This window comes from Mesoplodon densirostris, chromosome 10, assembly GCF_025265405.1.
Source record: "Mesoplodon densirostris isolate mMesDen1 chromosome 10, mMesDen1 primary haplotype, whole genome shotgun sequence".
Taxonomy (NCBI): domain Eukaryota; kingdom Metazoa; phylum Chordata; class Mammalia; order Artiodactyla; family Ziphiidae; genus Mesoplodon; species Mesoplodon densirostris.
In genome coordinates this window covers 41173635-41195683 of record NC_082670.1, presented here as the reverse complement: position 1 = coordinate 41195683, position 22049 = coordinate 41173635, and the positions used below count along the sequence as shown (strand labels likewise).

Here is a 22049-nt window from a genome sequence, read left to right as displayed (position 1 = left end):
TCTATAGGTCCTGCCAGAACCAGAGCCCATCTATGGTACAGGCAGATTGGTTTATTCCAGAAATAACTCTTCTGGTTGAAACCACCTCCCAGACTCAACATATTCCCCAAGGGAGGGCCACGTGGATTCCAATGCACCCTTTTGAAATGTTATTGGCATGACTTCCATGAGTCACTTCAAATTTTGATTTGAAGTTAGGGGATTACTAAAACTTCTCCAACCCCGTCCTTTCTGGGATTTTAAGGATCTCTCTCTAATGAAAAAGCTCCATGTTCAGCTGCTTCCTACTTACAAGCTCTTCCTCTGACAAACTCTCCTTGGACAGGTGACAGTGTCCTGCTCCTTCCTGAAGTCCCAGCGTGATTCAGAAAATCTCATTCTGTCTCATCTTTCTAACCTGGTTACCTTTTCCTCATATTTCCAACTTCAGCGAGTCCTCCTTATCTCCTCTTCCACTTCAATCACAGTCTTGTCATCTTGCAATGGAGTGTGACCCATCATGAAATGGAACCCCTAACGTCCGTCTTCCCAAGTAATATCCAATATCTCCACGGGGTTATTTGAGATAAATGGGACCGTGTTTACAATTACCGCACACATGTGAGGAGGAAGCTTGTTCATTCTACTTTACTAAGTCAAAAACAGTTGTTCTAAGCGCACTACACCCAGATACCCAAACCATTAACAACTGACCACTCAGGAGCCTCCAGGTTGTGTGCCTAACCTGAATTAAATTGCACCTAAGTTTCCACAGACAATGTTGAACCTTCCCGAGGTCCTGGAGAGATGAAAGTGGAAGGGAAGCCCAGAGAAATATTTGATGAGACCCCATTTCTGAGGTAGGGGTTTGAGTCTTTTTTCTCAGGAAAAGTCTGTCTTTATTTCCTGATCCCGCCTCCCAACAAGCCCAGCCCAGAGCCCTCACAAAGCCACAACACAGAGTCTTTTATAACCGTTTTCCTTTATTGTGCTTAGTGGGGCACCCAGAAGGTTGGGCTGGGGGTGATACTCATGGAGACAGAGAACACACAAGAGGATAAACTCCACGCTGGCTCCCAGTGGCCCCTGGTTCTCTATCTCTGGGTCAGGTCAGGCCCCTCTTTCTCCTGGGGTGTAACCTGGCCCAGGTCCCCAAGTCCACCACTGCCACCATTACTGACTGGCCTCCCGGTACTGGTACATCAGGTCACTGACGTCCGTACTTTCCACTTTCACCCAACCGTCCTCCTTCACGTGGTACACTGCAGGCAAAGGAGAAAGAACAGAGTCGGGCTTCCCTGGTGGCGCAGTGGTTGAGAGTCTGCCTGCCGATGCAGGGGACACGGGTTCGTGCCCCGGTCCAGGAAGATCCCACATGCCGCGGAGCGGCTGGGCCCGTGAGCCATGGCCGCTGAGCCTGCGCATCCGGAGCCTGTGCTCCACAACAGGAGAGGCCACAACAGCGAGAGGCCCGCGCACCACAAAAAAAAAAAAAAAAAAAAAAAAAAAAAAGAACAGAGTCACCTTCCCTTCAGCAAGATCCTGCTAATGACGTTATGTTGAAGGCGACAACAGCAACACACACTCACAAAGCCCTTGTTACGGGGATTGCAATGCCCCCTTCAGCCTCTGAAAACCCACTCCCTGCCACTCAGCCTCCCCCTTGTCTCCCAATCTCAACGCCCCCCTTCTTCCTCCCTCCCCAGGGGCGTGGCAGGGGAGGAGGGCATTGGTCTCTTACTGTTGACAACGCCTCCAGAATAGCTGTCTCGGTGGGTGGCATGAACAATTGCTCTTCGGCCCAGGTCACAGGCCTCTTCAATGCTAAGATCAGGTCTATAGCCAGTATCCATGACTCCATAGGCATAGGAGTGCCCACTACCGGTGGAGAACATAATTCCCGAGAGCCGAGTCCCATTTTCATCCACATAGTAGAGTCCAGGACCCTATAGGATACAAGAAGGGTCTAGGTTGGAAGTGGAGAGGAAGTTGTTGGTAACATCCAGATTCAAGTGTGAGCCATGAGAAGTGGACAAAAGACTTAGGCTGACGCCAGGAACATCTGAACTAGGAGAACACTTTGGGAATAATCATAGAACTTAAGGGAGGAAAAACAAACTTGGAATCAGCTATTTGATCCAAAGGGACAAGCTTATGAAACAAGGGTCCTCATCCAGACCCAGAAATTGCCAGTGGGTAACAGTTCTATAACCGAGTGTTCTCTGTGCCACGTATCCTGTAGGGGGGGGAGTGGGAGTGTACGGTGGGGAAACTGACCTCTCATCCACACGTGGGAATATGGAGAAGGGAGGGAACTCACTTTCTTGTCCCAGCCACAGATCATGCTGCCCATGGAGAGGCCCATGCCCCGGTACTGGCACATCATGTTGGAGAGCAGTTTGGAGGCTGCAGACACAGAGATACGCTCACCATTCCGCAAATAGTACAGCCTGGGTGAGGATAGGAAGGTTCCAGGAGAGGACTTAGAGGTGACAGGAGAAGGCTAGCCCTCCTAGCAGCCCACTTGATGGGCAGAAAATGATTGAAGAGATAAGCATTTGAAAGGAGTGGTTTTGTAGGATCTAAGGATGGGGAAAGATTTGGAATTTATATAGAATTAACTTTTCTTTATTTTTTGGCTATGTGGCATGTGGGAGCATAGTTCCCTACCAGGGATGGAACCTGCACCCTCTGCATTGGAAGGCGTAGTCTTAACCACTGGACCACCAGGGAAGTCGTCAGAACCACATCAAGAGATCCCAGTAGGGTCTTCCCTGGTGGCGCAGTGGTTAAGAATCTGCCTGCCAATGCAGGGGACATGGGTTCGAGGCCTGGTCCAGTAAGATCCCACATGCAGCGGAGCAACTAAGCCCGTGCGCCACAACTACTGAGCCTGCGCTCTACAGCCCGCGAGCCACAACTACTGAGCCTGCATGCCACAACTACAGAACCCCGCTCACCTAGAGCCCATGCTCTACAAGAGAAGCCACCGCAATGAGAGAAGCCCGCTCACTGCAACAAAGACCCAATGCAGCCAAAAATAAATAAATAAATAAATAGATTTTAAAAAAGAAATCCCAGTAAATGATAGGATCCCACCAGGGTCGATGGTGTCGGTGCTAAATATTGATAATTGACAAATGATCTGGCTTCTTGGCAGGAGCACAGGCTGAGATTTGGGAGAAGGTTTTTAATCACCAAAAGGCTGTTTTGTGAAATACGACATATAGCACTAAGATGCTGGGGGCGGTTAGGAGCAGTGATCTGGAAGATGCAGAATCCAGGCTTAGAAGGGAGGTAAGGGGCCAGGCCTACCTGCACTCCTTCGCCAGCAGACGCTCCCAGTACTGACAGTCAGCTGCACAGCCAGACATGGTGCCAAGCAGGTAGGGGTTCATCTCAATCACCTTGTTCACCGTTAATGTGTCTGAAAGAAGATGGAGTTTGGGGAGAAGAGGAATGACCCCACAGCTCTCCCTGTGTGTCCTAAAACAATATCTGGTCCCACTTTGGTGTAGTTGCTGGGCTCCTGCTGAGAGGAGGGCCCAGCTCCCCAGATTCTGCCAGCTGGAGAACACACACTCACCAATGTAATTCCCGGCCGAGGCCCGAGAATCCACGGCCACAATCACCCCATGCTGGAACTTGAAGGCCAGCGTGGTCGTGCCATGAGCCATCTCGATCTGAATGTTCCTTTCTCCGTTCCCACCCAGGGACTGGAAGAATTCAGTGGGCTAAGGAGACAGAAAAAGCAGAGAAAGGGCCACTGAAAACTTCTGAAGCTGGACACTCCAGGAAAGGAATTTAGAGGAAGGAGATACCCAGAAATTCTCCAACCACCAATAAAAGAAACAGTTAATAACCCAGCTCTACAAGGAAATGGTTTGGGAGAAGGGAAAGAAGAGGCCATGATACCAACTTTTTCCATATGCCAGCACAATAGACATGAAAAAATAAAATAAAATAAGTGGTACCATAACTAAACATTTTAAGGGTGACTGTAATGGTTTTCCATTCATAGGTCATTTAACCCTCAGGAAAAACGTTTTATGAATATTATCCCCATTTTACAGAAGAGAGACCCAAGACCTAGACTAAGGGACTTGATCCAAGGCACACAACTGTGAGTGGCTGAGTCCAGGCTAAACGCTCAAGTTCATAGGTTTTGCAAGACACTACACAGCCCCTGTATCATAGAGAAAAGCCCATGAGAAAAGCTTTGTGATTTGTTTGTGATGGAGAACGGGCAGGAAAGCTCTCTGGTCTCCCGATGGGAGCCCCCTTCCCGCTCACCTCTCCCTCTTTGTCCTAATCTGCACCTCCTAACCCTCAGGCGGCCAGCCCCCAAGTCCCACGTGGCCTCTTCCCTGGCTCCGGCCCTAGACCCTGGACGTGGCTCTGCTAAAGGATGGCCCCCTCCGCATTTCCCCGCCTCCGGACAGTCTCAAGGCAGACCCTCCATTACTCTGCTCCCTCCTGCCCGCCTCCCACGGGATTTTCTTACAGCCCTGACCTGCATTCCCAGGGGCAGAGCGAGCTCCGGAGATCGCAGAGAGAAACTGTAGTGACCGGGGTCCGAGCGCTGCCGGCTTCCCGCGTGAGGGAAAGCCCAGTCCTCCTGCTGCCCGCGGGGGGCTCCGCACACGTCCAGCAGCGCCATGACCGCCCAGCACCCGGAGATCTGGAGGCTCTCGGAGGAGGAAGTGAAAGCGAAAGCCCGAAGCCTTAAGGGGAGGGAACCAGAATTTTTTCCACATCCCCCTGCCCTTCTCGAGAAGTGTCCAGTGGGCGTATGGAGTATTGTATCCAGTGGACCAGGAGTATTATGTTGGGAACAGGCTTCTCTGATCCGCCTTCATAGAAATTAGGGAAACGGGGGTGATGGACTGCCAGAAGAAAGGAAGAAAGAGAGCGAGCAGCTCGAAAGCTCCCTGGGCGATGAGGTTACTGTAAGAGACACCGACAGGCTGGGGCATCCTCCGGGGACAGTTATGGGGTGGGCAGGGGTCATAGCATCAAAAGTGTAGCCTTAACCAGAAATCTGGAAATCAGCGAGAACCTGGGAGCAGTTTCAAATCGGGAATGGGGGAGGGGTGTGCCTAGGAGCATCGCTTTATAAAAGTAGGGGACGGATAGGAGTACGTGGGGGCACTGAGTCTTGAGGACAGACAGGTCTTGGGGAGACCGGCAATAGAATACACCCGTAGCGTGTGGGGGAAGGGAGCACCAAGGAGAGGGTGCAGCCTCTGAATCCTTCGACCTGGCCCCTCCTAGGGCCTCTCCCCGTTCAACGGTCTCCCTGACCTGTAGCCACCCACAAGAACTGCCCTTTCTGCCCGCACCTACTCGCGTAATTCTTGCTTGACTGAGCACTGTAGTGTTCAACGTCTCTAAAACCCGCCTCTCCTTGCAACCTGAGTTGGCCTAATCTGCCCGGCAACTGTTGACGTCACATGACCACGGCCCTCCCTGAATGGAAGAGATCTACCAGACCACCCCGCCCACTACGCTGAGTTACCGGGGCAGGTGCTACTGCAGAACCCGGAGAGCCCTGCTATAAAGGACTGGGGTGGGCGAGCGAACGAGGTGGTGAACTTCCTCTAGACGTGCTCATCCTCCATCTCCGGGCTCTGAGGCACTGCAGCTGCTGGTGCCTTGGAGGACACTGTATCCCCGTTTGGCTCATCCTTGGGGGCGGGCACAGGGGGATGGAGAAGTGAAGGGGGCAACCATAGGAAATAGAAAACTTAAGGGAAAAGATGGCACACTTAGGGCTGGGAAACACTGAGGATGCTGAAGGAGGGAGGGACCCAGCTCCTGAAAATGGCGCTGCAATGGTCGGTGGGCCATTTGGTCCACTGAAAACACGAGAAACCACAGTACAAGACACCAATTTTATTATAAATATCAAGAAACCACAGGGTATTTATGGGCCAGCATATGCCTCGGGTCAGGTTGAAAAGGAGCTGACCTTCTGTTTCTGTGTATTCGAAATATTTCTCATGCTAGCCACACCAACCCTGGCTCCAAACCGTTACACTAAGGAGTTCTAAAGCCTGTTTTCTTCCAGGAAATCTGTATAACCAAGAGGAGCTTGGAGAGCAGCTAACACTCATGGCAAAATTTCAGGCATCACCTCAGGGGTTACATTTTAGAATGTCACCCCTCCCAGTAGCAGCTGCCCACTCTGCAACTCTGGTAAGACCTTTGTTCTCAAACTCTCCACTATAGAGAGGAGGGAAAAAGGGAGGGAGATGGAGTGTGCAGGTCTGAGGAGTCTTTCATTCTGGAGCACCTGACCCACCAGGAGCCTGAACCATGGTGCAATAGCGTCCCTTATTCGCCATGAGCTGCTGGTGGGTTCCCGCCTCAATGATGGTGCCTCCTTCCAGAAAGAGGATGTGGTGAGCCTGCTTCACCAAGCTGAGGCGCTGGGTGATGAGAAGAACAGACCGAGAGCACCGCTCAGGGCTTTTATACAGGAGCTGCTCCACCTGAGAAAAAAGATACACTCTGTCAGACCAGGGGACCACACCCAGCTCAGGGGGACATCTGTGTTTCCAGAGCTGGGACAGACCTTGCAAGGATCATTGCCACCTCTGCCAATAACCCAAAGGAAATTGAAGATTCTCCTTCTGGGTGTTTCTCTGTCAAACCTTTGATTTGTGAAGGGCTGTTTACATGAGGTGGCAACGGAGGAATAAAAGAAAGAGTCCTAAACTGGGAGATCGGGATTCACATACACACACTACTGTATATAAAATAGGTAACTAATAAGAACCTACTATATAGCACAGCGAACTCTACTCAGGACCCTGTAATGGTCTATATGGGAAAAAAAATCTAAAAAAAAAAAAAAAAAAGAGTGGATATATGTATACGTATAACTGATTCACTTTGTTGTACACCTGAAACGAACACAACATTGTAAATCAACTATACTCCAACAAAAATTTAAAAAAAAAAAAACAAAAAAAGTAATGAAAGAAAGAGCCCTAGGGTGAAACCCATAAGCAAAGAGTGAAAGGTATTGAATAGTCTCTCCTCTCGAATTTTTATATTCTCTTTTAAGGAAATATAACTTACTAGTAAAGAGCATGAGCATTCAAGTCAGGCAGACTTGAATTGGGGTCCAGTCTCTGCTATTCAATAGTTGAATGACAGTGAGCATGTTATTCAACCTCTCTTAGCCTCCACTTTATCATCTGTTGGATGAGGGTAACAACACCCAGCTCACAAGCATCCATGATGAATAAGTGAGCAAGAGACTACATCCAGCAGCTGCAGCACACAGTAAAATTTCAATTCATATTAGTATTATGAGGATGGTCTTTTGCTTATGTTTGGCTTCACAGGTTCAGGGTCTGTAGATCATCTCTTTTAACTGGTTTTAGGCATCTTGGGGAGAAGCTAATGGGAACTGAGAATTGCAAGGACCAGTCTGGAGAATTATGATGTTAGTATAATAACAAAGGATGAGTGAAGGAAGGAGGACTGGATGGGAAATAGGCATTAAGAAGATGACTCTCCTACCCGGGACTGGCTGTTTGCATCCAGGGCACTGGTAGCATCATCCAGGATGAGTACACGTGGTTTCCGGATCAAGGCTCGAGCCAAGGCCACTGTCTGTCGCTGACCCCCTGACAGCTGGCCCCCAGCCTCACCTACTTCTGCAGAGACAAGGGCCAAGGTGAGAGTTGAATAAGCACACGTGTACCCGTGTGTGTGCGCGCACACACACGTACACGCACACCGAGGACTGATGGATGCAGCAAGACAGAGAAGGTTCTGGGAAGGTAAAGGAGTTCTGAGGACATGAGGATAAAAGAGCCATAGGAACAAGATCTTACAACTTCAAATTGATGTCAGTGGGGTGGGGGGAGCTAAGGAATCAAGGCAAGACTACTGGGGTTACAAGGAAGGTGAAGATGTCTGGTGGTGACGTGAGCGGAGAGAGCACCTGTGTCGTAGCCTTGGGGGAGTACAGAGATGAAACCGTGGGCTCCGGACTCCACTGCAGCAGCTGTGATGTCCTCCATGGTTGGCTTCTGGACCAGGCCATAGGCAATATTTTCTTTAAAGCTTCTTCCAAATAGCTGTGGCTCTTGTCCCACAGCAGCCACCTGGGACAAAATACGACGCAGAGTCATAGAACAAGGAACACAGGAGTGTGGTTCTCTAGAGATTGAAGACTGAGAATTGGAAGACTTCTATTGGAAGCGTATCACAAAATTACACGGCCTCTCTCCTGACCACACGCTCACCTCCACCTAAGGTCTCCTAACACTCTGTTCAGAGTGCTCGGTAAGAATGCTCTTCTGACTTGAGGCTCCCTGCCCTTCCCCATGCCATCTTCTTGCTCACCTGTCTGTGCAGGTAGCAGTGCTCATATTTGGGAAGGGGCTCCCCGTCCAGGAGCACCTGCCCCTCGGTGGGCTGGTACAGATTCTGCAGCAGGGCAGCCACTGTGCTCTTCCCAGACCCATTGGGCCCCACCAGCGCGGTCACCTCACCAGGACAAAGGGTGAACGTCAGCCCCTGGAAGCCAGAGAATCACACACACTAAGAGGCAGCCGGAGGCCCCTAACCTTGAGACCTGTCCGTCATTGTCTTGTTACGTTGTCTTGTCAATGTCTTCCCCCAGAGAAGACAGGAGGAAAATGGTGACGTACAGCAACTACTCCCCTTCCACGTGCACAGACACCTCCCCATGGAGTACAGATGGAAGATGAAACAAAGACAAAGGCAAAGACTAAGAACGCTGTGCCACACACTCAATCTCAGAGAGCATGAGAAAAAAGAAAACAATCACATTCCAAACCACAGATGGAAAGAAAAAGGAAGACTGGAGACACAGCTTTTGCTTCCATGACGCCTTAGCATAGGAAAGCCTTCTCCCTGAGAGCCTCCTCTTCCATTCTTCTTAGAAATCCAGCCTGGTCCTTGAGCTTGGGGGCAGTTTTATGGAACGCGTGATCTCATCTTTGCCTCTGAAGGGTGAGGGAGGCTCTGTCTAAACCTGGTGCCAAGCAGGCTGAAGGCAGGGAGAAAATTTAGGGTGGTCGAGTTGAGGGTGAGGTTGGTAGAATACAGGGATTGGTAGGTTGTACCTGCAGCACTGGGACATCTAGGCGGTTTGGGTAGGCGAAGGAGACACCCTGGAACTGGACGAGGCCCTGCAACTTTAAGGAAGTGAACACACCACTGGCTGGGCAGCAAGGGATCCGGTCCAGGTATTCAAATATTTTCTCTGAAGAGCCCACAGCCTTCTGTACCCTGGGATAGGTGGACAGCAGTACCTGGAGGGGAGGTATGAATAGTGACGCGGGGGATGGGAGGGACCCAATCTGTTACCAGGGTTATGTGATTTGAGAAGGGCAAAGGAGGGAAGGAAAGTGATTCAGATGGTGATGGCACAGGGGAAGGAAAAGCACGGGGGAGTGAGAACAGAAGGACCTCACCTCAACAGCTGTGGTGAACTGGATCTGGTAAAGAACAAAGGTGACCAGGTGCCCACTGCTTACAGACCCACTTGTCACCAGCTGCCCACCGAAATACAGGATTCCCACCTTCAGCAGCAATCCTGAGATCTGTGGAGGCCACAGAGAAAAGGGACTGTGGGAGGAAAATCTAAAATTCTGGTGCAAAGAACCAGAATCATTAACATTAAGGAGAGATAGCATCGCATTTCCCCAAGTAACTCAGGGGGTTCAATAGGTATTAAAGAATGAACCATAGCATCCCATGGAGTCTCACTCGGTTACCCATGATAGAAGTCAATTATTACCATCGCCATCACCAGTAGCGCCTTGTTTGGGGAGCACCTTGCTCTTCACAAAAGGCTTTTATGAATGTAATGACATCTAATATTCATATCAAGAGCCCTATAAACTAGGTTATATTACTCCCATTTTTTAAAATGAGAAAAAAATCTCAGAGGAAGTAAGTTACTAGCCCGTGGTCCCAGAGCTAGTAAATGGCAGCATCAAGGCAGGACCTTCCGATCGCTGATCTAGTTCTGTCAATTACATCACAAGACGCCCCGCATCCTTGGCTTCCGCTATTCCCATGGCTCTCAGGAGTACATCCGCATAGTTCCAGCATGAAGCAGGCCCAGGTGCAGGAATGTATAGCTTCCTGAGCACCCCCTATGAGGCAAAGGAAGGCCCTGGGACTAGAAGACTTGGCACTTTCCTACAAAGGGGGTCGGGGAGATTTTGTGCACCCTAGGGAAAGGAAGCCATCTAGCATGCCTAAAAAGAGGGAGGGGGTTAGGAATACTGAGTGGGGTCATGGAGCCTCTGGTTGCTGAGATACAGACACTGAACCCAGCATTGCCCAGCGGAGGAAGAGTGTGGAGCAGGGTCATGGGACAGGGAATGGCATTGAAGCATCTCAGGGACCAGGGAATAGGCATTCATCCCCAGGTGCTCACACCGGTGGTCCAGAGGTTGACCGCATAGGCCAGGGCCTCCTTCTGGTTGAGTGTCTTCATTTCATGCAGCTTTTGCCTGAACTTCTGGGCCTCACCCTCTTCGTTGGCAAAGCTCCGGACTGTAGGCATAGCTGACAGCACTTCAATGGCCACCTGGCTGGATTTTGCCAGAGATTCCTGCACCTGTGCTGCCAGCACCTGTGGAGACATGGACAAGAGATGTCACACGTGGTTGGCAAACCATAAGGGACGCGACCTGAGTTATCGAATTGTAGATTAAAGTGAGAAAGGGCAGAGAGACAGAAGAGAAAGGGACACAGCTATATCCCCCACGGATACTAAAGAGATACAGAGAAGAGGAAAATGACTCAGAAGGGTCATAGAGGATCATATTCTGGAGACTGGTGATCATATTCCTTTTTTTTAGTTTTCATTTTATATTGGAGTATAGTTGATTTACAATATTATGTTAGTTTCAGGTATACCGTGAAGTGATTTAGTTATACATACATACATATCTATTCTCTCCCAGAGTTCTTTCGTATATATGCTATTACAGAGTATTAGATAGAGTTCCTTGTGCTATACAGTAGGTCCTTGTTACTTATCTGTCTTATATATAGTAGTATGTATATGTTAACCCCAACCTCGGTGATCATATGCTTAAAGACAGATTGTAGGCAGACATTAGAAGACACAGAGAAGGTGAAGATCGACACTGAGCAATCCAGGAACATGGACAAGGAGTTTCAAAAAGATGAAAAATCAGCGAAGGTGCCAGGAAAGGAATCTGTGAGGAGAGCCCACCAAGTCTGGGCGATGAGGGTCAGTATAGGTTGAGGCAACTCCCTGGACATACCTCGTGCCATTTTCCCAGCTTCTTAGGCAGAAGGAAAAGTAGTGGCAGGGCAAGCAAGGTGACCATGGTGAGGGACGGGGACCCCCAGAGCATGAGCCCCAAGAGACACAGTCCACGCACGAGGTACCACAGCAAGAGGCTCAGCTCCGAACTCAGAGACTCACACATGGTGGACGTGTCCTGTGTGACCCGAGATGTGATGGCACCTGCCAAGGGTTGAGGAGAAGAGAGTGAGTGAGTGAGAAGCTCAAAGTGATGTGAGGGACTGGCAATGAGCCAGGGTGCCAGGGGGAGGGGTTCTAAGAAGGTCTGGAAAACAAGGTCAGTGGTTTAGGGAGGCTTGGAATCTCAACTCAAGGAGAATGGGTTCCAGAGGAAAAGCCTGGCCACAGACCTTCATTTTAACTCTAAAGAAATTGACGCCCTTGTGAATTTCTAATTCTCTGACAGATTTCTGTTCTCTAAAGAACTTGTATATCCCCTGCACATAGGCAGGAAAAATTTAAACTGATCATATAACAGAGCTGGAGAAAAACGAAGGTGCTGCTAGAAAGCAGTCCCGAAAACTGTAGCAAGTCCTGGACTGGGAATCAAGAGATGGGTTCTATTCCCAAGTTCATCTCTATCCATACGTGTCTATGCAAGTTTTGGCATTTAGGGCCTGGGCCTCAGTTCCCATCCCTGTAAAACGAGGTGGTTGGACTCTGTGATCTCAAAATTTCCAGGTTTGAAATTCCTGTCATTTCTATCTAAATACACACAGAGAGATATATCTGTGGGAAAATCTTGGATGGAAACACTAGGTTTTTCTGCAGGTAAGGAGTATATGTATTTTGCTCTTGAGGCACGTCAAGAATAAGACATGATGACGTTTACCTGTGAGAGAAGGATCAAGGTTATAAGTAAAAAGATGTATGGGGATATAAACAGTAAGTGGATGGATAGTGAAAAGAGTTTCATGAGAAACCTGTTTGGTTCTTTTGAAAAAACTCTGTTTCCTGGCGCAGGACAGCCCGAAACACCTCTCCCTGCAGGTGGCAGTGCACGCGGCCCATGGTGCTGTTGTAGATTCCATCAGCCGTGAATTCCAGCACTGCACTAGAAGGAGACAGAGACGGAGGGCCGGGCACGGTCAGGGTGCCCCCGAGAAATGCACTCTGGACGGTAGCCCCAACTTTCAACTCCCTCTTTTTCAGGGTTCCCCCATCCCCAGTCTTCCAACTTCAGCCCCCAGACCTGGCTATGGTGAGGACAGACATGAGAGTTATGTTTCGAGTGAAGGCAGCGCCTGTCCTGTCTTGTAGAATCCAGTCCGTGAAACGGCCCGTGAAGAATGGAACAGCCATCTCCCCTAGGGAGGGAGAGAAATATCAAGTCTAAGCAGGTCAGCTCTAACCAGACGGCCCCCGGCCCACCCTCCTTTCACCTTTGCCCATAATCCTGGAGGGCAGTGGCAGAAAGACACAATCTACACCTAAACGGGCCACCTGGGAACTCAAAACCCCGTGGCCCCACCAGACCTCTAGAGGTTGAATGAGGAAGGCTAGGGATCATAGGATGGGCTGCCCCAGAGGAAAGGCCTTGTCCAAGGTGGCCAGTGAAACAACGTCTGGGGCAGCCCTGGAGTCCAGGACTCCTGACTCCTACCCAGTACAGGGCTCTTCCATCTCCACTGGGGTGGGGAGTGGGGGCTCTTCTTAAGACCTGAGCTGGGTCCCCTTCCCCTCATCCACATTTCCGAGAACTCATACCAATCTATCTCACTGACCATTACTCTCGATTCCTTCCCAGTCCTCTAGCCTCGTCCCTCTCCCCCTGCATCCCCCTTACCAAGACAGGAGAGTACCACCAGGGCCAGAAGGAGCGGGAGGCGTTGTATCTCTGGGCCCAGGAAGCCTAGAAGCCGGCTCACCGCCACTCCAGAAGCGCCGTGAGCTCCTTGCACCCAAAGGCTCCTGATCTTATGCCACAGGGCGGCCGCGGGCAGTGCCGCCGTGTAGCTGAGCGCAAAGGCGTCCAGGCGACTTCCCCAGTGCACTGGCCGGGTGCTGTGAGCGTCCCCGGGGGCTCCCCACGAGCCCAGCACTCGGAACGAGGCAAGTCCCGGCAGGGCCAAGCCCAGCGCCGCCGCCAGCGGCTCCAAAGCAGCCAGCCATCCCCGGACTCCTGCGCTTTCTCTCCGGAAGCCCAGCGCTGCCCAGAGGACGCCTCGGGCTCCCAGCCACAGCACCGCCCAGCGGCTCAGGCCCGCCACCCAGACCCGGAGCAGCGGCAGCGCAGGGGGTACCAGCAGGGAGGCTATTCGGGGCAGCGCCAGCCGGAGCAACATCCAGTCGGCGAGGAGCAGCAGCGCTGTCCCCAGGCACGCGAGGGAGGCTCGGGAGAGGCGGAGACACCCGCAGGGAGCGGGGGACTCCGAGCAAGCCATGGGCGCGCGCGGTTCCAGGCTGGCTCGGGTCCTGGGACTCTCGCCGTCCTCGCCGGGACGGAGTCTCCGGACGCTGTTGGAGTCGTAGCAGGGCGGGCGCCCGGACCGAGGCGGGGAGGGAGCAGGGCGAGCCGGAGCGGGGCTTCGGAAAGTCCCGGGAACCCGCCGAGCCCGCCGGCGCTGACCAGAAGTGAGCAGTTTACGCTAAAGGGAAAACGAAAGCGTCTCCGGCTCCCCAAACCCGCCCACTCCGAAGGCGGCCTGCCCGGACTAAGTCGGGGGAGGGCGTCGACATCAGATCCTAGGTTTAGGGGAGCAGCCCTGGTGCTCCACCTTCTCCATTCCCAACACCCGACCCTCCTGTCCTCGCCTCCACTTGCAGGACCCACTTGCCGCGACTTTCTCACTCCAGCCTCTGCGTGTGGTTCTACGTCATCTGTCTCCGGGCAGTTCTGCCCCGCGCAAGTTAGCGCCCGGATGCGAAGCCTCACGGCATAGACCCGGGCGCCCTCTGGCGGGCGTGGAGAAGGGGCGGAGCTGTACGCAGCGAGCGGCGCGCTGTCCCAGGTCGCAAACCAGTGCCCCAGGCGGCGGGGAGCACGGCGCCCGGATGCTGCGAGCGGGAGCACCCACCGGAGACTTACTCCGGGCCAGAGAAGTCCACACCGGGGTAATGAGTCTGGGCTTGAGGGTTAGCGGAGGGGTGGAGGAAGTGGAGCGATAGGGGGACGCTGGAAGCGCCAAAGAGTGAATTTGGAGTTACAAGAGTGGGGAGATAGCTTGTAGCAGCCAGTGCTCACATCCCGAAATGAACACGGGCGTCTGTATTCTGAAGGGGTCGTCTAGGGGTCCGCGAAGGAACTGGGCACGGGAGGCAGGCGGAGAAGGTGTCCTTTGGCTCTGAGCTGGAAGCGTTAAGGAGAAGCTGCCCTAAAGCGCTTTCGCTTTCACTCTGGGCTAGAGAGAGCCGCTGTTTAAATCAAGGGAGGGGGTTGGAGAAGGTGCACAGAGAAAAGGAAACGGTGCCCTGGGTTAAGTAGGACAGCACTTGAGAGAGGGGAGTATGGGCACTGATTGAGAAGGGACGCATCACACAGACTTTTGATAAACTAGCCCGTGGGTAACTCATAGCCCCAGCACTGATAATGCGGGTTCCATGTGAGCTGGAGGTGCCCTTCCCCAGCCTGGCCCAGGAAGGCTCCTACTTGGCCCAGGTGTCATCGTGCTCCCTTCCCCATGTCTTCCCCACCCAACTCCACAACCTGCTGGACGACTTTTGCCCAGGCTGGACCCCTGGGGCAGATGGCAGCCCAAGGCAGGCTGGCTTCTGCTTTCAAACTGCCACCAAGCTTAGCTTTGGGGCAGCTTTGTTATATAGGAATAACCTCTTGGATGGGGTTGCCCCTGTTCTCTGCTGTGCTATTCATGATGAATCGGTATGTCAAAATGAACACTCAGCCAACATCCCTGGAGGCCAGAGTAATTTATGGAGTGGTGAGAAGCCGTAAAACCATTTATAAATTAGAAAATCTCTCCTCACTGCCAGATGAGCAGTGAAAAGTAAGAAGTAGAAATCAAAACAAAGCACGGGAGCTAGACATGGATTTTAGTCCTGTGGACCTTCGACAAGTCATTTGCATTCTCTATGACTCAGTTTCTTCACTTGTAGGATCTTTAAGGCTTTTTCCAGTTCAACAGGAGTAAAAAAATGTAGCTTTATCCTCCTTCACTCTTCCTTAATTCTTTTGTTTAATTTCTTTTCTTGACCTGAAAAAGTCAGCTCAAACTCCCCAATCAAATCCTCTTTTGGTACAGATCTCTTCCCCTGGCTATTTACCTCTTGATAAGAAATCCTTAAATGAGACCTCTACTTTAAACTGTTCCATGTGTTTCTTGCTGCTTTCCTCCTTCCTTGACACGTGGCCATGCTAACCACTGACCCCTGAGATGTTTTCTGTTGTTCAGTAAACTGAAAGAGCTCACTTCTCATTAAGGGGAGGTGGGGTGGATGATTGTGGGCCCAAAAAAAGGGCTTGAGCTTGTTTCCCAAGGTCACGGTCACTCGCTGCATGGAGAGGTCTGTAGCACATCTGTACACACAACAAGCGCATGCGGAGGTAATTGATTTGTGGAGCTGCATCACCAGGACTTGGAAGTGCCCACCCTGAGCCCTTCACTCAAAGGGAGCACTTACGCCCCTAGGAGCCTCAACCCACCTCTCTCTCTTTACAGTGGAAGGATTCTAGGGATACCATTCTCTCTGTGTGATACCACTGCCAGGCTCTGACATTCCCTTGCTGCTGGGAGAGACAAGAGACAAAATGGAAAGATGAAGAAAAGAATCCCATTCTGGGAGTCAGCTCTGGCCTAAATTACTGTATAACCTAGAGCCAGTCGCCTCCCCATTCTGAGAATGTTTCCTCATCTGTAACATGAAGGGATCAAGGCTCTTGCTGCTCTGACGTTCCATCCTCTGTGTCTCTGCAGACAACCATCATGGCGGTAGAGTTTGATGGGGGCGTCGTGGTGGGATCTGATTCCCGGGTGTCTGCAGGGTGAGTAGCAGTGCCGGTGTGTACTTTTGGAAGGAAGCTAATGTCCCCCAGTGCACATTTTTCTTAACCATTCATAAAGAGACTGGCAAACTGAAGCATTGGAGAAACTGAGTGAACCTTTCAGAAAGGCCACTATGATAAGATATTGGGTGGGTATTTGGGTCTCTGAATTCATGGAGAAGAATCTGGGGCCTGGATGCTAATGTGGCCCATCCCAGGGAGTCACGGAATCGGTCTGAAAAGGGTTTAGGAGATAGAGATTTCAGGGGCCCACCTTCCATCTATGTTTAGAGATAGAAAAGATGGTCCTGCCAAGCAGATATTCTGGTTTCTGATCCATCACATGTTGAACTAAGTTTTATCTTTCTCCCTTCTGGCCAGTTTCCTCACATACAAGATAAGTATACAGGATTAGATCAACATTACTTACTTTCTGTTCCATAGAACACATAACTTCCTCAATATGGTTAATAACGAAGAAAAATTAATAAGGCAAAGATTATTCTTAGCTTAATTTAGTATTTTTTGTTTTATTATGAAAATCTAAGCCTGAAAATAAATCTAATTTTGATCATTACTTGCAGTGTTTCGTTTGTTTGAGACGATTCTTTGCTTCCTGCTTTAATCCAAGCATTACATTTCATGTACTCTGAAGCCATTCTCTTGTGAAATAAATTTGAGAAACACCGAAAGGTGAACATCAAACATTTTGGCAACTCTCTATATGATCCAGCAGTCCCACTCCTGGGCATATATCCAGACAAAACTATAATTCGAAAAGATACATGCACCCCTATGTTCATAGCAGCACTATTTACAGTAGCCAAGACATGGAAGCAACCTAAATGTCCATCGACAGAGGAATGGGTAAGGAAGACGTGGTACACCATGAACATTGGGGTGCATCTATCTTTTTGAATTATGTTTTTCTCTAGGTATATGCCCAGGAGTGGGATTGCTGGGTCATATGGTAGTTCTATCTTTAGTTTTCTAAGGAACCTACATACTGTTCTCCATAGTGGCTGTACCAATTTACATTCCCACCAACAATGTAGGAGGGTTCCCTTTACTCCACACCCTCTCCAGCATTTATTGTTTGTAGATTTTTTGTTGATGGCCATTCTGACCAGTGTGAGGTGATACCTCATTGTAGTTTTGATTTGCATTTCTCTAATAATTAGTGATGTTGAGCATCTTTTCATGTGCTTTTTGGCCATCTGTATGTCTTATTTGGAGAAATGTCTGTTTAGATCTTCTGCCCATTTTTTGATTGGGTTATTTGGTTTTTTGATATTGAGCTGCATGAGCCATTATATTTTGGAGATTAATCTCTTGTCAGTTGCTTCATTTGCAAATATGTTCTCCCATTCTGAGGGTTGTCTTTATACTAAAAAAAAAAGAGTGAATATATGTATATATGTAGCTGATTCATTTTGCTGTACACCTGAAACTAACACAACATTGTAAATCAACTATACACCAATAAAAAATTTTTTAAAAAAAGAAAATGTGGTGTGTATATATATATATATATATATATATATATATACACACACAATAGACTATTACTCAGCCCTAAAAAAGAATGAAATAATGCCATTTGCAGCAACGTGGATGGACCTAGAGATTATCATATTAAGCATAGTCGGAAAGAGAAAGACAAATACCAAAAGATACCACTTATATGTGGAATCTAAAGTATGACACAAATGAACATATCTACCAAACAGAAACAGACTCACAGACGTAGAGAACGGACTTGTGGTTGCCAAGGGGGAGGGGGGTGGGGAAGGGCTGGATTGAGAGTTTGGGTTAGCAGATGCAAACTAGTATATATAGGATGGATAAACAACAAGGTGCTACTGTATAGCACAGGGAACTATATTCAGTATCCTGTGATAAACCATAATGAAAAAGAATATGTATATGTATAACTGAATCATTTTGCTGTAAGCAGAAATTAACACGACATTGTAAATCAACTATACTTCAATAAAATTTCATTAAAACTTGGCATCTCTAACGTTGATGACTTTTGACTACTTCCTGACAGAGAGGCTGTGGTGAACCGAGTGTTTGACAAGCTGTCCCCCCTGCACCAGCGCATCTACTGTGCTCTCTCTGGCTCAGCTGCTGATGCTCAGGCCATAGCGGACATGGCTGCCTACCAGCTGGAGCTCCATGGGTATGAAGTTTTGGAGTCCCCAGTCCACACCACCTAGAGTTCCCCCAACCAGTGAACCCCTATACAGAGTCCTGTTTCAGGAGCACTGCTGTGGAAAATGAAAAATTCTTGCTTTGCCTCTGGTTTTCATTAGTGTTGAACGGGCACTTGAATCTCTCGAAGCTGGTTTCTGCACCTGTAGAGTAGAGATAACTAATAGTACCTACCCTACCTCACCAGGTGGCTATTTCCAGAATCAAAAAATATGAGTGAAAGTAGTTCAAAAACTGCAAATCACCCTCCTAATATAAATAGTAGGGAAGAAGATTAGGACGTGGGCCACCATAATATCAGGTGGTGACCGTAGGGGAAACCAAGGTCATTAGGGCAGAAGTAAAGTTTACCTGCTTTTACCGTCATGGGCAGGGCTCTGGCAGTCAGGAGAATTATGTCATTGGGGAATGGGGGTGGGACAGAGTAAAGGAGGGAGAACAATTAGCAATTGAAACTTCTTCCCAGTGGGTGATGTGAGACTCTTGTTCCCCTGCACTTGTAGGAGGGGAGCTAGAGTTTGAATCCTTGCTGCTATAGGTTTCGGGTGTTCCCCCGGCAGCGATGATGGTAATGGCCCAGGAGGGTGGAACTTCAGGAAAATCATATTACTGCCTATTCCTAACCCTTCCTTTAGAATGGAACTGGAGGAACTCCCACTCGTTCTGGCTGCTGCAAACGTGGTGAGGAATATCACCTATAAATATCGGGAGGACCTGTCTGCACATCTCATGGTTGCAGGCTGGGACGGACGCGAAGGGGGCCAGGTGAGTCTTCTCCCAATGTCCTCCCTCCCTCGGGGTTCCCCTCTCCCGCAGAGAGGGAGATGGAGGTCATATGGCATTCTCGCTAAGAGTTCCGAAGACACTGCCTCGAAAATGTAGGATAGGCTCAAAGGAGAAGGGCATGAGATGCTGGGGCTTCACTGCAGAGTGGATACCACCTGCTTGTCTCAGTGGTGAGCAGAGGAGGGAGGCTTCTAGAGTCTGACCTGAGGATGCCTCCCCCAGGTATATGGGACCATGGGAGGGATGCTGATTCGACAGCCCTTTGCCATTGGTGGCTCTGGCAGCACCTATATCTACGGTTATGTGGACGCAGCATATAAACCAGGCATGTCCCCGGAGGAGTGCAGGCGCTTCACCACGAATGGTAACTAAGCAAGTAGAAGGGTACCTGGGGCAAGGGTTGTTAAATGTGGGAAGGAGGTAGAGTATGAGGAATAAGAATACATGGGTGACCATTTAATTAAATGTCCAATGGGAATTCCCTGGCGGTCCAGTGGTTGGAACTCCTCGCTTTCACTTCCCGGGGCCCGGGTTGGATCCCTGGTGGGGGAACTAAGATCCCGCAAGCCATGCGGCACAGCCAAAAAAAAAAACAGAAAACGTCCAAACTGGGACACTTTTGAGAGTGAGAGATAGCAGGACAAAGGCTAAACTAGATGGGCTTTCAGGATAAAAGGCATAAACCAGGATTGTTATGAGTACACCAAATTAAGATCTAGGGTGACCACAAGAACCAGTGGTGAGCTAGCTTGGGCCCGCTCATAAGAGTTGATTGTTAAATATTCAAGGTTGGAGAGCTGCTTATTCATCTATTTATAACTTGAAATCAGTCATGATGGGAGTATTGAGAGCATGGACATCATGTGAAGACTTTTTGTTTTTTTAAGTTGGTTGACCACCACTAAATATGCATCTCTAGGAGATGGGTTCTGAAGTCTGAAAGTGGTCATAGGCATATGGACAGGAGGGAAGGGAAACAATATTTGAAGCTAAGCCATTCTCTCTTCCTGTCTGCAACCTGAAACCCTCTGCAGCTATTGCTCTGGCCATGAACCGGGATGGCTCCAGTGGGGGCGTCATCTACCTGGTCACGATCACAGCCACTGGTGTGGACCATCGAGTCATCTTGGGCAATGAGCTGCCGAAATTCTATGACGAGTGAATCTTTCTCAGACTTCCCTTCTTTATTTTATAATAAAGTTTCTGGGACCGGAACCTGGTATGGTCATGGTCACTCAGAGAGATGAAGCTTGGGAAGGGGGCTTCTTCCCACCCAGATGTTAGCATATCTTTTTTATTCTTTTGTCCCCAGGTCTAAAACATCTTTCCCACAGGAGAGAGAGGTGGGCGGGGAGGCGGGGTATATACTAGAACCAGGAAGGGCTCTACACATGACAGGTCATAGGTAGCTAAGACAGCTACACACAGGAGAATTAGCTAAGAGCACCAGCAAACTCACATGGAAGAGAATTCCTTTCATAATGCATTCATTCACATTAGAGACCAAAAACTGATAAGTACTTAAATATTTGGTGGGGGGGTACTTGTGAATTTCAAAGAATAATAACAAGAACCAAAAAAGCTACATTTATTGAACCAAGCATTAGCTACATGCTTATAAACTTCATTTCTTAGAACCCAAACAAAAAAATCTTATGTAGGTAGGACAACTACTTCTGTGTACGGATAGATGGGAATTTAGGAAGAGTAAGTCATGGCAAGTTCAAAAGCTGAGATGTGGGATTTAGTTTACCATATGCCTTTCCTCTACCACAACATGAAACCTTCTATTCCCGCAAGCTTCATACAGCATCTCCTCCTTGAAACCTGCAATAATTAGCCTAGCCCATGATTTGACACTTACGAAGTCATCACTAGATGTTTGAGTAACTGTATGAAACAGGCTGAGTTCTGGTCCTATCGTTGCCAGGCACTTTCTGAGTGCGAGAACAAATTACTCCCCTTCTTTGAGCCCTCATTTTCTCTTCTATCAAATGAAGGTGTTGAGTGACTTCTAAGGTGGTTTATAGTTTTGACATTCAATGCCATTTTGCTCATAAGTGAGCAGTTAAGAGGTCTATTTAACAGAAATCCTAGTAGGCTACCCAGGAAGCTTCTGTCTGCTTTTCTCTCTGGATCTCAGGCTCAACATACAAATTCAAAGTACCCTAAGACGTTCCTATGTCCTTGGTAGTGTGTATTTGGTTTGGAGAAAAATAATCTAAGATTACTAGAGCCTAGGGGAGGGGGAAGGGTAAGCTGGGACAAAGAGAGAGTAGCATTGACATATACACACTACCAAATGTAAAATAGATAGCTAGTGGGAAGCAGCCTCAGCTCGGTGCTTTGTGACCATCTAGCCCTCTAGATAGGGAGGGTGGGAGGGAGACTCAAGAGGGAGGGGATATAGGGATATATCTATGCATATAGCTGATTCACTTTCTTATACAGCAGAAACTAACACAACATTGTAAAGCAATTATACTCCAATAAAGATGTTAAATAAATAAATTGTACATTGCAAATAAAAATTAGATCAACCGTTTAAACTGAAAAATAAAAATAAATTACTAGAGCCTTGAGTTCTTTCTAGCCATGAGATTTAATTTTTTTTGAAATTTAACAGAATAGTTTAAGAGCCTATCTCTCCTGCTGATTACAACTCCCCACCTCGAACTCTGGAGAGTAGACTAAAGTACTAAACCACCCTGAAAAATAAACAAAAGCAGGAGGATTGTGGAGAGAGTCAAAACTTGGGGAGGCAACGCTCCGGGGGGGAAAAGGAGGGTT

At 49.1% G+C, this 22049-nt stretch overlaps 3 protein-coding genes across 4 annotated transcripts; 1 reads left to right on the top strand and 2 right to left on the bottom strand.

Annotated features, from left to right (window-relative positions):
• Positions 1-944: 944 nt before the first annotated feature.
• PSMB8 (proteasome 20S subunit beta 8) lies at positions 945-4668 on the bottom strand. 2 transcript variants are annotated; one of them, XM_060110070.1, is made up of 6 exons: positions 4493-4668; positions 3566-3713; positions 3295-3406; positions 2300-2429; positions 1721-1925; positions 945-1241 (listed from the first exon to the last, which is right to left on the bottom strand). In XM_060110070.1, the coding sequence occupies exons 1-6, from the start codon at positions 4637-4639 to the stop codon at positions 1153-1155; spliced, it is 831 nt and encodes a 276-aa protein (XP_059966053.1). In that variant the 5' UTR covers positions 4640-4668; the 3' UTR covers positions 945-1152. The 2 variants fall into 2 exon arrangements, with proteins under 2 accessions (XP_059966053.1, XP_059966054.1); XM_060110071.1 differs by having other exon boundaries at positions 1143-1241; positions 2257-2385.
• A 1203-nt stretch (positions 4669-5871) lies between these two features.
• TAP1 (transporter 1, ATP binding cassette subfamily B member) lies at positions 5872-14147 on the bottom strand. The gene is made up of 11 exons (XM_060109491.1): positions 13104-14147; positions 12510-12624; positions 12241-12371; positions 11274-11479; positions 10415-10612; positions 9441-9569; positions 9090-9278; positions 8344-8517; positions 7940-8102; positions 7513-7649; positions 5872-6473 (listed from the first exon to the last, which is right to left on the bottom strand). Exons 1-11 carry the CDS (start codon positions 13699-13701, stop codon positions 6261-6263), a joined length of 2253 nt encoding a protein of 750 aa, XP_059965474.1. The 5' UTR covers positions 13702-14147; the 3' UTR covers positions 5872-6260.
• Positions 14148-14245: 98 nt separating this feature from the next.
• PSMB9 (proteasome 20S subunit beta 9) lies at positions 14246-21626 on the top strand. The gene is made up of 6 exons (XM_060110024.1): positions 14246-14371; positions 16189-16256; positions 18310-18441; positions 19109-19238; positions 19482-19623; positions 20294-21626. The coding sequence occupies exons 1-6, from the start codon at positions 14312-14314 to the stop codon at positions 20419-20421; spliced, it is 660 nt and encodes a 219-aa protein (XP_059966007.1). The 5' UTR covers positions 14246-14311; the 3' UTR covers positions 20422-21626.
• Positions 21627-22049: the final 423 nt, after the last annotated feature.

Coding starts and splice junctions, on each gene's coding strand:
- PSMB9 (XM_060110024.1), top strand. CDS start 14,312: ATGCTGCGAGCGGGAGCACCCACCGGAGACTTACTCCGGGCCAGAGAA. Junction 14,372..16,188: donor CCAGAGAAGTCCACACCGGG/GTAATGAGTCTG, acceptor GTGTCTCTGCAG/ACAACCATCATGGCGGTAGA. Junction 19,239..19,481: donor ACGGACGCGAAGGGGGCCAG/GTGAGTCTTCTC, acceptor TGCCTCCCCCAG/GTATATGGGACCATGGGAGG.
- PSMB8 (XM_060110070.1), bottom strand. CDS start 4,639: ATGGCGCTGCTGGACGTGTGCGGAGCCCCCCGCGGGCAGCAGGAGGAC. Junction 3,714..4,492: donor CTCTGCCCCTGGGAATGCAG/GTCAGGGCTGTA, acceptor CTGTCTCCTTAG/CCCACTGAATTCTTCCAGTC. Junction 1,926..2,299: donor TCTGTGGCTGGGACAAGAAA/GTGAGTTCCCTC, acceptor TGTATCCTATAG/GGTCCTGGACTCTACTATGT.
- TAP1 (XM_060109491.1), bottom strand. CDS start 13,701: ATGGCTTGCTCGGAGTCCCCCGCTCCCTGCGGGTGTCTCCGCCTCTCC. Junction 10,613..11,273: donor AGCTGGGAAAATGGCACGAG/GTATGTCCAGGG, acceptor ATGTCTCCACAG/GTGCTGGCAGCACAGGTGCA. Junction 9,570..10,414: donor TCAACCTCTGGACCACCGGT/GTGAGCACCTGG, acceptor TGGCCTCCACAG/ATCTCAGGATTGCTGCTGAA.